A 17,589-nucleotide genomic window follows, 5' to 3' on the forward strand; every position below is an offset into this window, starting at 1 on the left:
CTAAACAATGTAAAACACAATCTTTGGAGACTGAGGCTATTTATTGTGTGTGTCGGCGCCTATCAACAAAGTGAACAACATAGAAAGTGTGCCTGGCTGTCTGTTTGTCTGTCTGTCGCTGGAGGCGTCTGCTGCTGAGATGACAGCTACAGATAACCCTGAGTCACAATAGACCTGCTGAACACCGGGCTGTATGCACACACACAGACCCCTACAAACACACAGGAGGCATGTTGAGGAGGACAAAGCCCTATTGACGCACCTCCATCAACCTTCTCTCCATCTATCGCTCCCTCTGCCGACTGGCAGATGGCTGTGTGAGTGTGTGAGTGTGGATGTGTGTGTTCAGGGATAACCTGGCTCCTCACTGTGTGGGAACAATCAGCAATCATGGGCTTAACTGAAAAAGATCTCACTCACAGTGAGAACCTGTCCTCTTCTCTTCTCCCCCTACCTCTCTAAATCTAGGACTCATTGATTGTGAGTGCTCTCACATATTTTAACAGGGTCTGCAAGGTACTTAAATGTGCATGTGAATGGGGTCTTATAGTTTGAGTATTTGTTAGATGTGTCAGCAAAAGGACTGAATAGAGAGTGTGAGTGCTGGCTGTGTGTGTGTGTGTGTGTGTGTCAGAAACAAGGAGAATATGAGTGACAGGCCTCTCTATCAGCTGTGTGATTGAGTAGCTTGCGGAGCTGAAAAATAGGCATCCAGCTGTCAATAAAAAGGTAGGGGAGAGAGCCGCAGTCAGCCAGAAAAACTCCCTCTTCCCCCTGCCTCCCCAGGTCCCAATCACTCCCTCCCCGTCTCATTCCATTCGCTCAGTCTCTCCTGCCTCAGCCTCCCTCCTGCCTGCCACTCTCCCTCCCCCCTCCCTCAACCTGAGTCTCGCTCCCAATGTTTCTCCTTTACATCCCATTGTTTCATTATCCTACCTAAATTTAGAATTGGCCGAGCTGCACATTTTTACATGGTCACCTCCTATTTTTAGGAGGCTAAAACCAGGATTTGGTCAAACAGAAAAGTAAATTATCCTCATGATTCTTATAATGAAAGTGTCTGCCTGCTCTGGGAGGGAAAAAAAGTGGTTATTGTGTCACATTTTAAAATCCAATATCGGGGAAAACACAGCGATCCTGTTGTCACAGTTAAGGAGGTTCTCAGCTTTCTGTACTTTAAAAAGAATCAGCTCAATTGCAACTATTTTACAACCAAGACATTTGATATGGCTTTGAGATAGAGTGTGACAAATGTGTATTGGCCATTGTGATTGCATAGGCCTCATTGGGTGGTAGGCTACAACTGCAAAGGTTTTTGGAGATTACATTAACTTTTAGACTAATATATGGCTATTAGTGGTTATTACAGTATATTTAGAGTTGGTTTAACAGTGAAATATAACAGCTTAATTGTCTACCCAAAATGCATGACCCACTGGATTATGTTGCAAATTAGAATATTTTGAAACATGAATAGATGAAAATTGATGAAAAGGGAAAAAATTGTATTATTGAATACCATCTCAGTAGTCAATTACACGTTTTAATACAGAACTGAATAACTTTATAAGATGATAAAATGTTGCTCTATCACGTGACGCTGCAAAGAAAAATGGGTGCAACCAAATTATGGACTGGTGCCACCAACTGAAAATGTTTGGAGCCTTGTTCTCCCTCTCCTTTACTCTTATTCTTTCCCTCTCCCTGGCTCTGGCTCTTCTCCATGTCTCCCCCGCCTCCTCCTGGGCACAGTTGAATGAATCTAATTGGCAGGGGTGCGCTAGGGTGAGATATTCCCCCAAACAAAGACTGGCATCACCCTTCCCTAGGCTCCAACCACAGCCACCCCCACACACACAGGAGCAAGCTGAACCCGGGCAGAAGCTATGAGTCACGGTTCATTTTAAACATCCCGGAGCAGTAATAACAGGATAGCAACCCACTGCACCTCTCACTACATCGCCTCAACACTGGCTACACCAGCAGGCTGCACCAGCCTCCCACGGCAGGGACCCTTTAGCTCACAGCTAAACCAGCAGATAGTCAAGTGAGTGTCTGTGTGTGGTCTCTCCAGTTGCTTGTGAGACAGACATTACACAAACCTTGCTCTTAATCCACCGCTCTAGCTATGTCAGGGATGGGCCTCCTTTTGAAGGATCAATTCCCCCCAGGTCTCAACTTACTGTTGCAAGTTCGAATAGTACAATACACAAGGTGCAATTTAAACACTTATTTGTGCATCACCAGTTTCTCTCTTGTTATGTCAGTCACTGATAGTCAGCCAATTATCCCATGTCAGCAAAAGTATTTTAGATTGCCAAATCATACTGAACAAAAATAAACATGATAAGCCAAATCAAATTGTATGTCACATACACATGGTTAGCAGATGTTAGTGCGAGTGTAGCGAAATGCTTGTTGCTTCTAGTTCCGACAATGCAGTAATAACCAACAAGTAATCTGGCTAACAATTCCAAAACTACTACCTTATAGACACAATTGTAAGGGGATAAAGAATATGTACATAAAGATATATGAATGAGTGATGGTACAGAGCGGCATAGGCAAGATACTGCTAAATGGCATATATTAGATGGTATTGAGTGCAGTATATACATATGAGATGAGCATGTAAACAAAGTGGCATAGTTAAAGTGGCTAGTGATACATGTATTACATAAGGATGCAGTAGATGATATAGAGTACAGTATATACGTATACAGATGAGATGAATAATGTAGGGTATGTAAACATTATATTAGGTAGCATTGTTTAAAATGGCTAGTGATATATTTTACATCATTTCCCATCAATTCCCATTATTAAAGTGGCAGGAGTTGAATCAGTGTGTTGGCAGCAGCCACTCAATGTTAGTGGTGGCTGTTTAACAGTCTGATGGCCTTGAGATAGAAGCTGTTTTTCAGTCTCTCGGGTCCCAGCTTTGATGCACCTGTACTGACCTCACCTTCTGGATGATAGCGGGGTGAACAGGCAGTGGCTCGGGTGGTTGTTGTCCTTGATGATCTTTATGGCCTTCCTGTGACATCGGGTGGTGTAGGTGTCCTGGAGGGCAGGTAGTTTGCCCCCGGTGATGCGTTGTGCAGACCTCACTACCCTTTGGAGAGCCTTACGGTTGTGGGCGGAGCAGTTGCCGTACCAGGCGGTGATACAGCCCGACAGGATGCTCTCGATTGTGCATCCGTAGAAGTTTTTGTGAGTGCTTTTGGTGACAAGCTGAATTTCTTCAGCCTCCTGAGGTTGAAGAGGCGCTGCTCCACCTTCTTCACGATGCTGTCTGTGTGGGTGGACCAATTCAGTTTGTCTGTGATGTGTACGCCGAGGAACTTAAAACTTACTACCCTCTCCACTACTGTTCCATCGATGTGGATAGGGGGGTGTTCCCTCTGCCGTTTCCTGAAGTCCACAATCATCTCCTTAGTTTTTTTGACGTTGAGTGTGAGGTTATTTTCCTGACACCACACTCCGAGGGCCCTCACCTCCTCCCTGTAGGCCGTCTCGTTGTTGTTGGTAATCAAGCCTACCACTGTTGTGTCGTCCGCCCACTTGATGATTGAGTTGGAGGCGTGCGTGGCCTCGCAGTCGTGGGTGAACAGGGAGTACAGGAGAAGGCTCAGAATGCACCCTTGTGGGGCCCCAGTGTTGAGGATCAGCGGGGTGGAGATGTTGTTGCCTACCCTCACCACCTGGGTGCGGCCCGTCAGGAAGTCCAGTACCCAGTTGCACAGGGCGGGGTTGAGACCCAGGGTCTCGAGCTTGATGACGAGCTTGGAGGGCACTACGGTGTTAAATGCCGAGCTGTAGTCGATGAACAGCATTCTCACATAGGTATATCCCATAATGTAAAAGTTCCCAGAAATTTGCCATATGCACAAAAAGCTTCTCCTGGCTAGTGAGCATTTATCCTTTGCCAGGATAATAAACCATCCACCTGACAGCTGTAGCATATCAAGAAGCAGATTAAACTGCATGGTTATTACACAGGTGCACCTTGCGCTGGAGACAATAACAAAGGCCACTCTAAAATGTACAGTTTTGTCACACAACACAATGCCACAAGAGGGAGTGTGAAATTGGCATGTTGACTGCAGGAATGTCCACCATACATATATTCTTCTCACTTCGCCCCCACAACATGATGCTGCCATCCATGCGCTTCACGGTTGGGATGGTGTTCTTCGGCTTGCAAGCCTCCCCCTTTTCCCTCCAAACATAACGATGGTCGTTATGGCCAAACAGTTCTATTTTTGTTTCATCAGACCAGAAGACATTTCTCCAAAAAGTACGATCTTTGTCCCCATGTGCAGTTGCAAACTGTAGTCTGGTTTTTTAATAGCGGTTGTGGAGCAGTGGCTTCCTCCTTGCTGAGCAGCCTTTCAAGTTATGTCGATATAGGACTCGTTTTACTGTGGATATAGATGCTTTTGTACCTGTTTCCTCCAGCATCTTCACAAGGTCCTTTGCTGTTGTTCTGGGATTGATTTTCATTTTTCGCACCAAAGAAGGTTCATCTCTAAGAGACAGAATGCGTCTCCTTCCTGAGCGGTATGCCGGCTGCGTGGTCCCATGGTGTTTATACTTGTGTACTATTGTTTGTACAGATGAACGTGGTACCTTCAGGCGTTTGGAAATTGCTCCCAAGGATGAACCAGACTTGTGGAGGTCTACAATTTTTTTCTGACGTATTGGCTGATTTCTGTTTATTTTCCCATAATGTCAAGCAAAGAGGCACTGAGTGTGAAGGTAGGCCTTGAAATACATCCACAGGTACACCTCCAATTGACTCAAATTATTTCAATTAGCCTATCAGAAGTTTCTAAAGCCATGACATAATTTTCTGTAATTGTCCAAGCTGTTTAAAGGCACAGTCAACTAAGTGTTTGTAAACGTCTTACCACTGTGAATTATAAGTGAAATAATCTGTCTGTAAACAATTGTTGGAAAAATTACTTGTGTCATGCACAAAGTAGATGTCCTAACCAACTTGCCAAAACTATAGTTTGTTAACAAGAAATTTGTGGAGTGGTTGAAAAACAAGTTTTAATGACTCCAACCTATATGTATGGAAACTTCTGACTTCAACTGTAGATATTACTGATTAAAACTCAGCAAAATAAGAAATGTCCTCTCACTGTCAACTGTGTCCAACCTTGTTGAGGATGGCTCGTTGTCAGGCTCAAAAAGCCTCAAATTTGTCCGGATGGCCACCAATTTTTCAACCCTTGTATTGGTCAGCCTGTTGCGTGCTTTGGTGTGTGTGTGCTCCCCTAAAAAGGTCCAGTTGCGCTCTGAGGCGGCTTATGTTGGTGGGATTTGGAGGATGATGCCTCAGATCCACAAAGTCCCTTCCACCAGGTGGGTGATGTTGGCACAACTGCCATATTACATCTCCATCCCAAAGCCCTTGCTTGGAAGTGTACTTCGCCAGACTGCCAAGAACCTTGCCCTTATCCAGGCCATGGTGACGAGACACAGTAGTGATGACACCATAGGCCTTGTTGATCTCTGCACCAGACAGGATGCTCTTGCCATACTTGGAGTCCAACATAGACACTGTGGCATGATGGGCTTCAGGCAGAGGTCTTCACGTTTCCTTCACGTTTCCTCTGCTTGGAGGAACAGTGAAGTGGGCAGGGCAGTACGGATTTCTTCGCTTACATCTGCAAGCAGATTCTGAACATCAGACAGGACGTCTCCCTCAATCCGTGCAATGGCTAACGCTATAGGTTTCAGGAGTTTGGTGCTGCTTACCACTCTCTCCCAAAATACATCATCCAGGAGGATCCTCTTGATGGGGCTGTCCATATCGGCAGGCTGTGATATGGCCATTTCTTGGAAAGACATCTTCCCCTCCAGGAGACTGTCAAACATGATGACAACACCACCCCGAACGGGTGTTGATGGGCAGCTTCAATGTGGTGCTCTAATTCTTCTCACTTTGCTTGGGGAGGTAGATCGCTGCTATAAAAATACATAAGCGCAATACATTCGGCAGAAAATAGCTTCATTTTCAACAGATGACAAGAGAAGTGCAACGCTATTTGGCTGGCAGCCACACAAGTAAATAAGCTAATGATGAAAAGGCAAGGGTTTTTTTTGTTGCAAAAATGATGTATGGTCATCCTGTTTCTAATGTTTTTCATAGAAAGAATGTAGCCAGATACACTTCCTAAAGTTTTGTTTAAAGTTAATCTTGCATTTAACTGGAGAAAGGTGGGATGGCTACACTGAGAAAAGTACTGGAGAAAAGTAGCTTCACATCAGTTAGAGCGCTGTCTGCTGATAAGAATGCCCGTTCATGAATGAATTCTCATCCTCGTGGAGAAGTGCAACTGAAGCACAACATTTGTGTGATGCCGAGCAGAAATTACAATACGAAGAATACGAAGAATTTTAAAAAACGCAGCAAGATATTTCTTGTGTGTTTATTTCTTTCTTTCCTGCATGAAAAAAGCTGAATTCTGCGTTAACTAGCAAGTGAAACTTAGGGGTCACGTTAGCAAGTAAGTTGATGAATTAATAAGGTGACGGAGCCTCATATTGTGTTAGCTTTCTGCTGTGTTTGCATAGTCAAAGCCCTTTGAATGCGATATCTGTATAACTGCCGTTGCCATCTTGACAAAGACACAGCGTGCACACATGCTGCTCCAGAGCCAGTAATGTTCTTCCTTCAGACAAGCATGCGTCAAAACTTTGTTCATTTTTAATATCGCTTGTTCATATTTGCTTGTAAATGTCCAAACTCACAAAAAATATAATTTGGTAGCTTCTATGTACAAACCTATGTACAAATTTATGAGCTGGATTGCCTGTCTTTACAATTCTTTATTTTTGTTTGCACTCGTTAGCATATTTAGCTAGCAGCCGCCATGAATATGTGATATTACTTGTGTATTAATCCATTAATACTGTAAATCCCGGGGTGAGAGAAGGACGGTGTGAAGATATGGAAATCTGGATACCGCCCAACCCTAGTGTGTGGAGCTAGCTAGCCAGTGTTTAACCTCTTTGTATGTTTGTGTGTCTGTCTGCATCTAGTTAAGTAGTGCAGCAGATTACTGAAAAAAAATGGTAAACAGCTAATCCAGACAGACAAGAAGATTTCGGAAAGACTGAACAAATGGCACTTTAAACAACCATGTAAAATTAGACGCCAATACTAGTTTTATAACACAACAGAAAAGCTCAATTAAAAAGAAGGCCATTGTAACGACAAGTAACCTAGTTGCTGGAAAATCATTTAAGCTCCATTTAAAGTTCAAGCTGAGAGGAATTTATTAATATATTACGGAAAGAAAAGCCTTTTCTATTCCAGATCTGATACTACTCTCACAGTGGCTTTCACAGTGTTTTATACCACTAATCTCTAGGGGCTCTGAGGTAAATGCTTCCAATTTCTTCTCTGTTAAGTTAGCTATAGAGCACGTTAAAAATAGGCTATATAAACAAGTGGCTCATTAATATCACTGAATGTGTTTTAGCGACAAGGCCCCATAAGGGACCTATTTATTTAGGAGATTTAATAAAAGCATGCTTTGGCTCCTTTGTCCCAGCGTAAATGCTACTACATTCTGTCGACAGCAGCAGTTCCTACAGGAGCACCAGAGAGAGGGTGTGTGTGTGCATGTGTGTGTGTCTGTGTGTGGTTCCTGTGACCTTGTCTATATCTAATTATGTGTGTGTGGCAGAGAGGGGTAGGGGCACGTCATTTTGCCCCTAATGGTTTCTAAACAATCTTTACGAGCCTGAACACCTCTAGCACCTTAATTAGCTAGTTTGTTATCCATCCTGTCCCAGCCGTTAACTTATTCTCTCTGATACCCACTACTACAATAGCCACAGTGGAGACGGGGAGTGCAGAGGAGTGGGGGGTCTAGAAAGCCATTACCCTCTTTGGGTTTGGATGTTTTATAGGGTGTTTTCTAAGGATGCATGTCAGTTCTTTTGTCTTGCTACTGAATACAATTACATGATCAATTCCTAGAGAAAATCCAAGTGTTTGTAGGTGAGTGCACTTCACTAGAGCAACTTTATTGGTCTTTTGGTCAAATAAACACCAACTAAAAGACTCCAACTCTGATAACCAGCTTCACAAGCAAGCTGTGTGGCCCCTTCCCTCCCTGAGAGAGCTGCTCTCCTCTCTGACACCATACATCTGTTTACAGATCACCTAGCCGTGCTAATCAGAGATGGGGTCTCCCAGGGCCCAACACAGGGGTCCGAGGTCGGCGTTAAGCAAACGCCACCGTGGTGCCGTGTCCCGCTTCGGCGAATCACAGGGGTTTAGGCTGCACCGCTCACATATCAGTCATCAAAACACAACAGCTGGTGATGTGTGTGAGTGTACCCACAGCTGTGTGAGTTCACCAAGTGTGTGTGTGTGTGTGTGTGCGTGCGTGCGTGCGTGCGTGCGTGCGTGTGTGTGTGAGAGAGAGAGAGAGAGAGAGAGAGAGGAGTGGTCTTGTTGTGTCGTTGATTGAGTGCCATACGAAGAGCCTCTAGGGAGCAGAATCAAAGCCTGTAAAGTCTCTCCATCTGTCTCTAAACCTAATGCTCAACATAAACAGCAAGGATTAAAGAAATGCATGTTAGCTTCCACACAGGTCATTGTGACATGTAAACGGCATCAAGTGGTGCGGGAGACCAATAGAAGAACAGCTAAACAGAAGATGGGGTTAGTTAGCTAGTCTCATGCTTGATTCTGATGCATGCTGGTGCAAAATGAAAGAGAATGTGACAAGTGATACACATTGAGTATTGTACATTGCTATATGAAGCAGTGTTTTTGTGGTGTACTGCCTTCAGGGCAGAAAGCTATAGAAAGCTGTCTGAAAGCTGGATGTTATTGTGAATTTTACTTTAGAGCTTTTAGGAAACCAAGATTTCAATAATAGCAGTCTGCTTTATATACTAGGAGCAATGCCATCTAGTGTTGTTCGCCTCATTGAGGCTGCATCGCAAATGGCACCCTATTTCCTATATAGTTCACTTCTTGGTCAAAAGTAGTGCACTATGTAGGGACTAGGGTGCCATATGGGACACATCCTTAGTGTTGTTAGCCATCCTTTGTATTGTCCTTGAATGTCCAAAGATCAAGGTCAAAAAAGCAATTTGCTGTGATACAAAATGTTGTTTACTGCTTAATACCTATTGTGTTATGTTCATCACGATCTTATATCATTCCGTGGAGATGTAAGAATGCTATGGTGTCAGATAATCTTCAAAGTAAGCATTCCTTTCTACTGCAATAATCAGAGGCAGTCTCTCTCTCTCACACAGACACAGCCCCACAAAGACACACACAAACACCTCTAAGCACTGTGTAAAAGTTAAGTACGAATATTCCTGGGTTATAACTGAGTAAACTGTGAAGTTATGAAGAAAATCATAAGTGCCTGTGCGAATCAGCTTTGTACACATAAGTTACTGCGGTAATTAGGGACAAAACAGCACAAAAGGGTAGCTGGCTGGGAGTGCCTCCTAATGCACTGCTACCTCTGAAGAGAGGTGAGTCACCAGCATACAAATGGCCCTCTCTGGAGTAGAGAGAGACTGGAGTAAAGGAGAGGAGAGACCGCCTTCTGAATGACAGATGCAAAGAGGCCAGGAAAGACGATGAGAGGAGAGAGATGATAGAAGTAAGCGAGGTGAGCGAGGTGAGAGGAGAGAGAAAGAGCGGGAGAGAGAAGAGCGAGCGAGAGAACAAGAGATACAGTATGTATATGATTGCCATAGCCTAAGAGTCATCCCATGACCATTAATTCCATGTAGTATTTACATTGTATATAACTTAGAAGTAATAAATAGTGTAACCATCATGCATATACATTTTTGTTGTTTATTTCCCATTCCGTCTTTTTCTTTTATAATCTTAAAAGGTATCTATTGAAGATTACACAATACAACAGCAGTAGTGTTGTACCTGTATATATGATTATATGTACAATTATTATTACTACACAAATTAACTGTATTTCACAATTTTTTTTAAAGCATATTGATGAGTAAGTTAAGAAGCTGAGAGTACCCCCTAAAACAAAATACCTGCAAAAATGGAAGATAAATAAATAAATACAAAATAAAAATGGGCTTCTTCTATAGAAATGGGCACTGCCAACCGCTAAACAGTAGAAAACAGAATATTCAGTTGATGTTTCTATCAGTCCTAGACTACAGTGGCAACGTCTACAGTTAGTTTACATACACTTTAGCCAAATACATTTAAACTGTTTTTCACAGTTCCTGACATTTAAACATGGTAAAAAGTCCCCGTTCTAGGTCAGTTAGGATCACCACTTTATTTTAAAAATGTGAAATGTCAGAATAATAGTAGAGTGATTTATTTCAGCTTTTATTTATTTCATCACATTCCCAGTGAGTCAGAAGTTTACATACACTCAATTAGCGTTTAGTAGAATTGCCGTTAAAAATTTTACATTGGGTCAAACATTTCAGGTTTGATTCCACAAGCTTCCCACAATAAGTTGGGTGAATTTTGGCCCATTCCTCCTGACAGAGCTGGTGTAACTAAGTCAGGTTTGTAGGCCTCCTTGCTCACACACACTTATTCAGTTCTGCCCACACATGTTCTAACGGATTGAGGTCAGGGCTTTACAATGGCCACTCCAATATTTTGTGTTTCTTAAGCCATTTTGCCACAACTTTGGAAATATGCTTGGGGTCATTGTCCATTTGGAAGACTCATTGCGACAAAGCTTTAACTTCTTGACTGATGTCTTGAGATGTTGCTTCAATATTTCCACATCATTTTCCGTCCTCATGATGCTATATATTTTGTGAAGTGCACCAGTCCCTCTTGCAGCAAAGCACCCCCACAACATGATGCTGCCACCCCCGTGCTTCACGGTTGGGATGGTGTTCTTCAGCTTGCAAGCCCCCCCTTTTTCCTCCAAACATAACGATGGTCATTATGGCCAAACAGTTTTATTTTTGTTTCATCAGACCAGAGGACATTTCTCCAAAAAGTACGACCTTTGTCCCCATGTGCAGTTGCAAACCGTAGTCTGGTTTTTAATGGCAGTTTTGGAGCAGTGGCTTCTTCGTTGCTGAGCGGCCTTTCAGGTTGTCGATATAGGACTTTTACTGTGGATATAGATACTTTGCACCGTCCTTTGCTGTTGTTCTGTGATTGATTTTCACTTTTCGCACCAAAGTATGTTCATCTGTAGGAGACAGAACGAGTCTCCATACTGAGCGGTGTGACGGCTGCGTGGTCCCATTGTGTTTATACTTGCGTACTATTGTTTGTACAGATGAACGTGGTACCTTCAGGCGATTGGAAATTGCTCCCAAGGATGAAACAGACTTGAGGTTGCACTGAGTTTGAAGGTAAGCCTTGAAATACATCCACAGGTACACCTCCAATTGACTCAAATGATGTCAATTAGCCTATCAGAAGCTTCTAAAGCCATGACATACTTTTCTGAAATTTTCCCAAGCTGTTTAAAGGCACAGTCAACTTAGTGCATGGAAAATTCTGACCCACTGAAATTGTGATACAGTGAATTATAAGTGAAATAATCTGTCTGTAAACAATTGTTGGAAAAATGACTGGTGTCATGCGCAAAGTAGATGTCCTAACCGACTTGCCAAAACTATAGTTTGTTATCAAGAAATGTATGGAGTGGTTGAAAACGAGTTTTAATGACTCCAACGTAAGTGTAAACATCCGACTTCAACTGTATATGAACACAGCTGCCACTTCATTAAAGCAGTTAGTTGCTGTTCATCATAGCGCACAGAGCTATATTACTGGGTGACAATTTTAGTGCTCATCGAGGCATTCTCTACCGGAAAGTTGGCTGGCCCTCTGATGTCACGTAGGTTGATACATTTCTATGTTTTAATTTATAAATCCCCTTAACAAACAGTCCCAACTTTACTAAACTTTAGACATACTAGTTACCACACCCGGTTTCAGGGATAACTTTGGAAATTCCTTTGGTCTCTACTGAGTTCGGTAAATCAGCTTTAAGTTCTTGCATCTTTTTTTATTTTTTTTTATCTTCAAAATGTTCTTAAATTTGATATTTTCGGGACTCGAGGGCAATTCAGAAAGCTGATTGAGGACCGTATCACTGATGAAAGCATTTGTTTTTTATGACCGTGTTCTTCTTTCTGCTTGCATTTTCTATTTATGTGTGTATTTTCTGTCATGTATGTCATTCAGGGCTCATCTGTAAACCTTGGTCTCAGTATGACTCCTTGATAAAAATAAAGGTTAATAAATACATTTAATTATCCTCATTGTATTTACTGAAATGCTGTACAACTATACTGCTTTGGCAAGATCTACAAATTGTATTTCATGCCAAAAAGGCAATCTGTGTGTGTGTGTGTGTGTGTGTGTGTGTGTGTGTGTGTGTGTGTGTGTGTGTGTGTGTGTGTGTGTGTGTGTGTGAGTGAGTGAGTGAGTGAGTGAGTGAGTGAGTGAGTGAGTGAGTGAGTGAGTGAGTGAGTGAGTGAGTGAGTGAGTGAGTGAGTGCGCAAGAAAGAGAGAGCGAGAGCGAGAGCGAGAGCGGGAGCGAGAGCGGGAGCGAGAGCGAGAGAGAGAGAGAGAGAGAGAGAGAGAGAGACAGAGAGAGAGAGAGAGAGAGAGACGGAGAGAGAGAGACGGAGAGAAGGAGAAAAAGAGAGAGAGTACTGGTTGAAGTAAATCGAATCCTCTTCCACACCCTGGTGTAATTACACAACATTTCATCCCTAGCAAGTGTTTAGAAAAAACCACAGCGAGACAAACCGGTGGAAGCGGGCAACACCCGGGAGCAGTGTCGGGCATGTGGCTAGTAGCAACCCTCCGCTCTGAACACACTGTTGAATGGCTGTATGGAGAATATAGCCTTGCCACCTACCTGCCTTTTTCCACTGCCTAGCTAACTCTGTGTATGGGGACATTTACATCAAGGCCAAACACACACTCGCATGCTCACGCATATGGGCGCACTCACACACACGGGGCTCTAATGTTATGGCTGTAAATCAATAAGCGACAAAGAGAGCGAGAAAGTGAGGAGGCGGACCAGTTCCCTGGGTGATATGCTTAACGCTGCCCGCCACCAGGCTGACAGGTAAAAGGCTGTATTTGGCTACGGTAACAGTGCAGAAAGAAAATATGTACCACACACTCTAATTCTGAAGAGATGGAACAGAGGGGGAAGGTGGGAGGGAGCAACTAACCTACACACAGGGGAACCTATTGTGACTAAACCTGTATGCATTCATGTTTGTGGCCAAATCAACACACATCATAACTGCACCCCTGGAACTAATACTCCACATAAATATACACACGCCTAACCGTTCTCTCCTGGGGCGGTGCTACACACACACACACACAAGCGCACACACACAGGCACACAGTGAATGTAAACAGCGGAAAGGAAAGGAGAATCCATGTACCTGAATGCCGTCCAACAGCTTGCTCATGCACCAGAAACTGTCAGCCTCGATGTTCCGCAAAGTCTCCTCCTGCAAGCTGGACACATCAAAGTTCTCCACCTCCTCCTCTGTACCAAGAGAGAGAGAGAGAGAGAGAGAGAGGGTGAAAATAAGAGTGAATTGGGTCTACCAGCATCACAGCAGGGGCCTTCTATTAAACTGGGAAAAAAATAAGAGAAAGAAGTTTGTGAAGAGAGCCTGGGGAGTCTCTCTCCTTGATGAAGTGTAGTGGTACAGATGGTTGTTCTCAGCGCTTCATGGAGGGTCTCTCTAACACCTGTTAATGTGTCAATTTCCTCTCCACCCCCATTCACACACACATTACTTACATTATAAAAATACAAATACAAGTATTTCACCTTTATTTGACCAGGTAGGCTAGTTGAGAACAAGTTCTCATTTACAACTGCGACCTGGCCAAGAATAAAGCAAAGCAGTTTGACACATACATCAACGCAGACTTACGCATGGAATAAACAAACATACAGTCAATAATACTGTAGAAAAAGTAAATAAATAGGCCATGGTGGCAAAGTAATTACAATATAACAATTAAACACTGGAGTGATTGATGTGCAGAAGATGAATGTGCAAGTAGGGATACTGGGGTGTAAAGGAGCAAGATAAATAAATACAGTATGGGGATACGGTAGTTGGATGGGCTATTTACAGATGGGCTATGTACAGGTGCAGTGATCTGTGAGCTGATCTGACAGCTGGTGCTTAAAGCTAGTAAGGGAGATATGAGTCTCCAGCTTCAGTGATTTTTGCAGTTCGTTCCAGTCATTGGCAGCAGAGAACTGGAAGGAAAGGCGGCCAAAGGAAGATTTGGCTTTGGGGGTGACCAGTGAGATATACCTGTTGGAGCACGTGCTATGGGTGGGTGCTGCTATGGTGACCAGTGAGCTGAGATAAGGCGAGGCTTTACCTAGCAGAGACTTGTAGATGACCTGGAGCCGGTGGGTTTGGCGACGGCCAGCCAACAGGAGCGTACAGGTAACAGTGGTGGGTAGTATATGGGGATTTGTTGACAAAACGAATGGCACTGTGATAGACTGCATCCAATTTGTTGAGTAGTGTGTTGGAGGCTATTTTGTAAATGACATCGCCGAGGATGGTCAGTTTTACGAGGGTGTGTTTGGCAGCATGAGTGAAGGAGGCTTTGTTGCGAAATAGGAAGCCGATTCTAGATTTAATTTTGGATTGTAGATGTTTGATGCGAGTCTTGAAGGAGAGTTTACAGTCTAACCAGACACCTAGGTATTTGTAGTTGTCCACATATTTTAGGTCAGAACCGTCCAAAGTAGTGATGCTGGACGGGCGGGCAGGTGCGGGCAGCGATCGGTTGAAGAGCATGCATTTAGTTTTACTTGCATTTAAGAGCTGTTGGGGGTAACGGAAGGAGAGATATGGCATTGAAGCTCGTCTGGAGGTTAGTTAACACAGTGCCCAAAGAAGGGCCAGAAATACACAGAAAGGTGTCGTCTGCGTAGAGGTGGATCAGAGAATCGCCAGCAGCAAGAGTGACATCATGGATGTATACAGAGAAGAGAGTCGGCATGAGAATTTAACCCTGTGGCACCCCCATAGAGACTGCCAGAAGTCCAGACAACAGGCCCGCCGATTTGACACATTGAACTCTATCAGAGAAGTAGTTAATGAACCAGGCGAGGCAATCATTTGAGAAAGCAAGACTGTTTGTCTGCCGATAAGAATGGGGTGATTGACAACGTCGAAAGCCTTGGCCAGGTCGATGAATACAGCTGCACAGTAATGTCTCTTATCGATGGCGGTTCTGATATTGTTTAGGACATTGAGCGTGGCTGAGGTGCACCCATGACCAGCTCTGAAACCAGATTGCATAGCGGAGAAGGTACGGTGGGATTCGAAATGGTTGGTAATCTGTTTGTTAACTTGGCTTTCGAAGACAGGCAGGGTAAGAGAGATATACGTCTGTAGCAGTTTGGGTCTAGAGTGTCTCCACCTTTGAAGAGGGGGATGATCGCGGCAGCTTTCCAATGTTTGGGAATCTCAGACGACACGAAAGAGAGGTTGAACAGGCTAGTAATAGGGGTTGCAACAATTTTGGCAGATCATTTTAGAAAGAGAGGGTCCAGATTGTCTAGCCCGGCTGATTTGAGGGGGCCAGATTCTGCAGCTCTTTCAGAACATCAGCTATCTGGATTTGGGTGAAGGAGAAATGGGGGAGGCTTGGGCGAGTTGCTGTGGTTATGCAGACTGATGCTTCTTACTACATCTACAACCATAGTCATTCAACTACATCTACTCTCCACAGTCATTCAAATATACAGCACTAATCTATATTTTTTCAAAATACTGATAACAATTTTAGTGCCATCTTACTCTTTCAGTATGTTCTCTGCACATAGACCTATCATCTAAACCATGCATAATATCTTCAAAAGCCATGGAAATACAGTACAGATTATGAAGCTCTACATCAGCAATGAAGTCCATCCGTGGGTAACATATTGCAAAAGGGTTGTCTAATGATCAATTAGCCTTTTAAAATGCTAAACTTGGATTAGCTAACACAGTGTGACATTGGAACACAGGAGTGATGTTTGCTGATAAATGGGCCTCTGTACGCTTATATTCCATTAAAAAATCTACCGTTTCCAGCTGCAATAGTCATTTACAACATTAACAATGTCTACACTGTACTTATTTTGATGTTATTTGCTTTTCTTTCAAAAACAAGGACATTTCTAAGTGACCCCAAACTTTTGAACGGTAGTGTACATACATACAAGGGTTGAATGGTGGGAACCCGGTTACCGAGATTTACTGCCCAAAACCACTCCCTTTGACCAGGATAAATAACTGAGAAACCAGTAAATTATCTATATGAACAGCATAGCGTGAAATGGACCGGCTAAATGATATGTGATGTCTAAATCTGGCTTTGCTACGGCCTCTGCATGATGAATCAACACTCAGGGTGGGGACAGACAGCCCCTCGCCGTATGCAACGCAGTTCACAATGCATGTAGACCAATCATCTCATCATGTTAACTTTCTTTTCTTCTGATAGGTAATATAAAGACTGAAGTCTTGTCTAATTTACCCATCTCCATCTGGCTTTCGGGGGGGGATCATATTATTTTTTAATTGCAAAGATATATTTTTTTTAATTGTCGCTGCAGATTTTGTAATCAGCCTATCACTTGAAAATCGTTGCTTTGAATCAATGCACGTGTGAGCACTTTCAGTCTTTCTCTCTCTCTCTATTAACTCTATTTAAATTGCATCCAAAATAGATAATCCTGTTCTTGATTGATATACAATCCTATATATAGATGTCCTAGCCTACTTCTTTCGGGTAATACATTCAATGCGGTATTAGCCTTTTATTTAGCTAAATAATGATGGATTATGCATAATTAGCTTATAGCCTCTGTCTCATGCGCAATACGGAAGCACCTGTGCTCCGCTGGCCTCTCATTAAAAAAAAACACTACTTAGCTCTTTTGCATTTCTTATACCAATAGACAATTCGAAGAGGGACACAAGCTCATTTTTGATGAATGTTAAACACGGCAGCCAAAAGAAGAGCGAACCTGCGATGGCGGTAGGCTATAGCAGTTATTTATTCAGGCCCATAAAGTGAAAGCCATCTGCCTCTAATTCCAGTCCTATATTATTAAAGGACGTTATTAGAATGATGAAGATGAGGACAACAAAACGTATTGCATTTACCTGTTGAAAGGCGAGGAATGAATGAAGCAACGATAGAGAAAGAGGTAGGCTAATAACATTAGGGGAAATATTATTAAAGCTATATACTGTATGCGTAAGCCTACTAATTATACATATAGGCCCTAATATATTTCCAAATTAAAATCCCAATTCGCTAGCCTGTACTTGTAACTTTGTAGGCAATGTGCTGAACCAGAGTCGCATGTTATCTTCTGCTTTAGCATTATTTGAACGATGTGCGCAATTCCTGGTGCTGGAGCAGGTTTCATTTATGTACTCAAGAGAGCATATTGCTGGCTACATCTATGGAATTTTATGTCGTGCGTAATGTGCAGTAGCCTATATCATATATGTATTGGATAAAAGCAAGATCATTTGGGTTTTTTTGGGGGA

The 17,589-nt window shown here is 43.0% G+C and overlaps 1 protein-coding gene across 2 annotated transcripts in view; it reads right to left on the reverse strand.

Moving 5' to 3' along the window:
- Positions 1-17,589, reverse strand: part of LOC118392255 (TBC1 domain family member 22B-like) — a 175,246-nt gene that overhangs the window by 77,122 nt on the left and 80,535 nt on the right. For both annotated transcript variants that reach the window (XM_035784045.2, XM_035784046.2), the window contains exon 10: positions 13,438-13,544. In XM_035784045.2, the coding sequence (XP_035639938.1) occupies positions 13,438-13,544 (107 nt within the window). The remainder of the gene's footprint in view (positions 1-13,437; positions 13,545-17,589) is intronic.

The sequence above is a fragment of the Oncorhynchus keta genome, chromosome 13 (genome assembly GCF_023373465.1).
Source record: "Oncorhynchus keta strain PuntledgeMale-10-30-2019 chromosome 13, Oket_V2, whole genome shotgun sequence".
Lineage (NCBI taxonomy): Eukaryota > Metazoa > Chordata > Actinopteri > Salmoniformes > Salmonidae > Oncorhynchus > Oncorhynchus keta.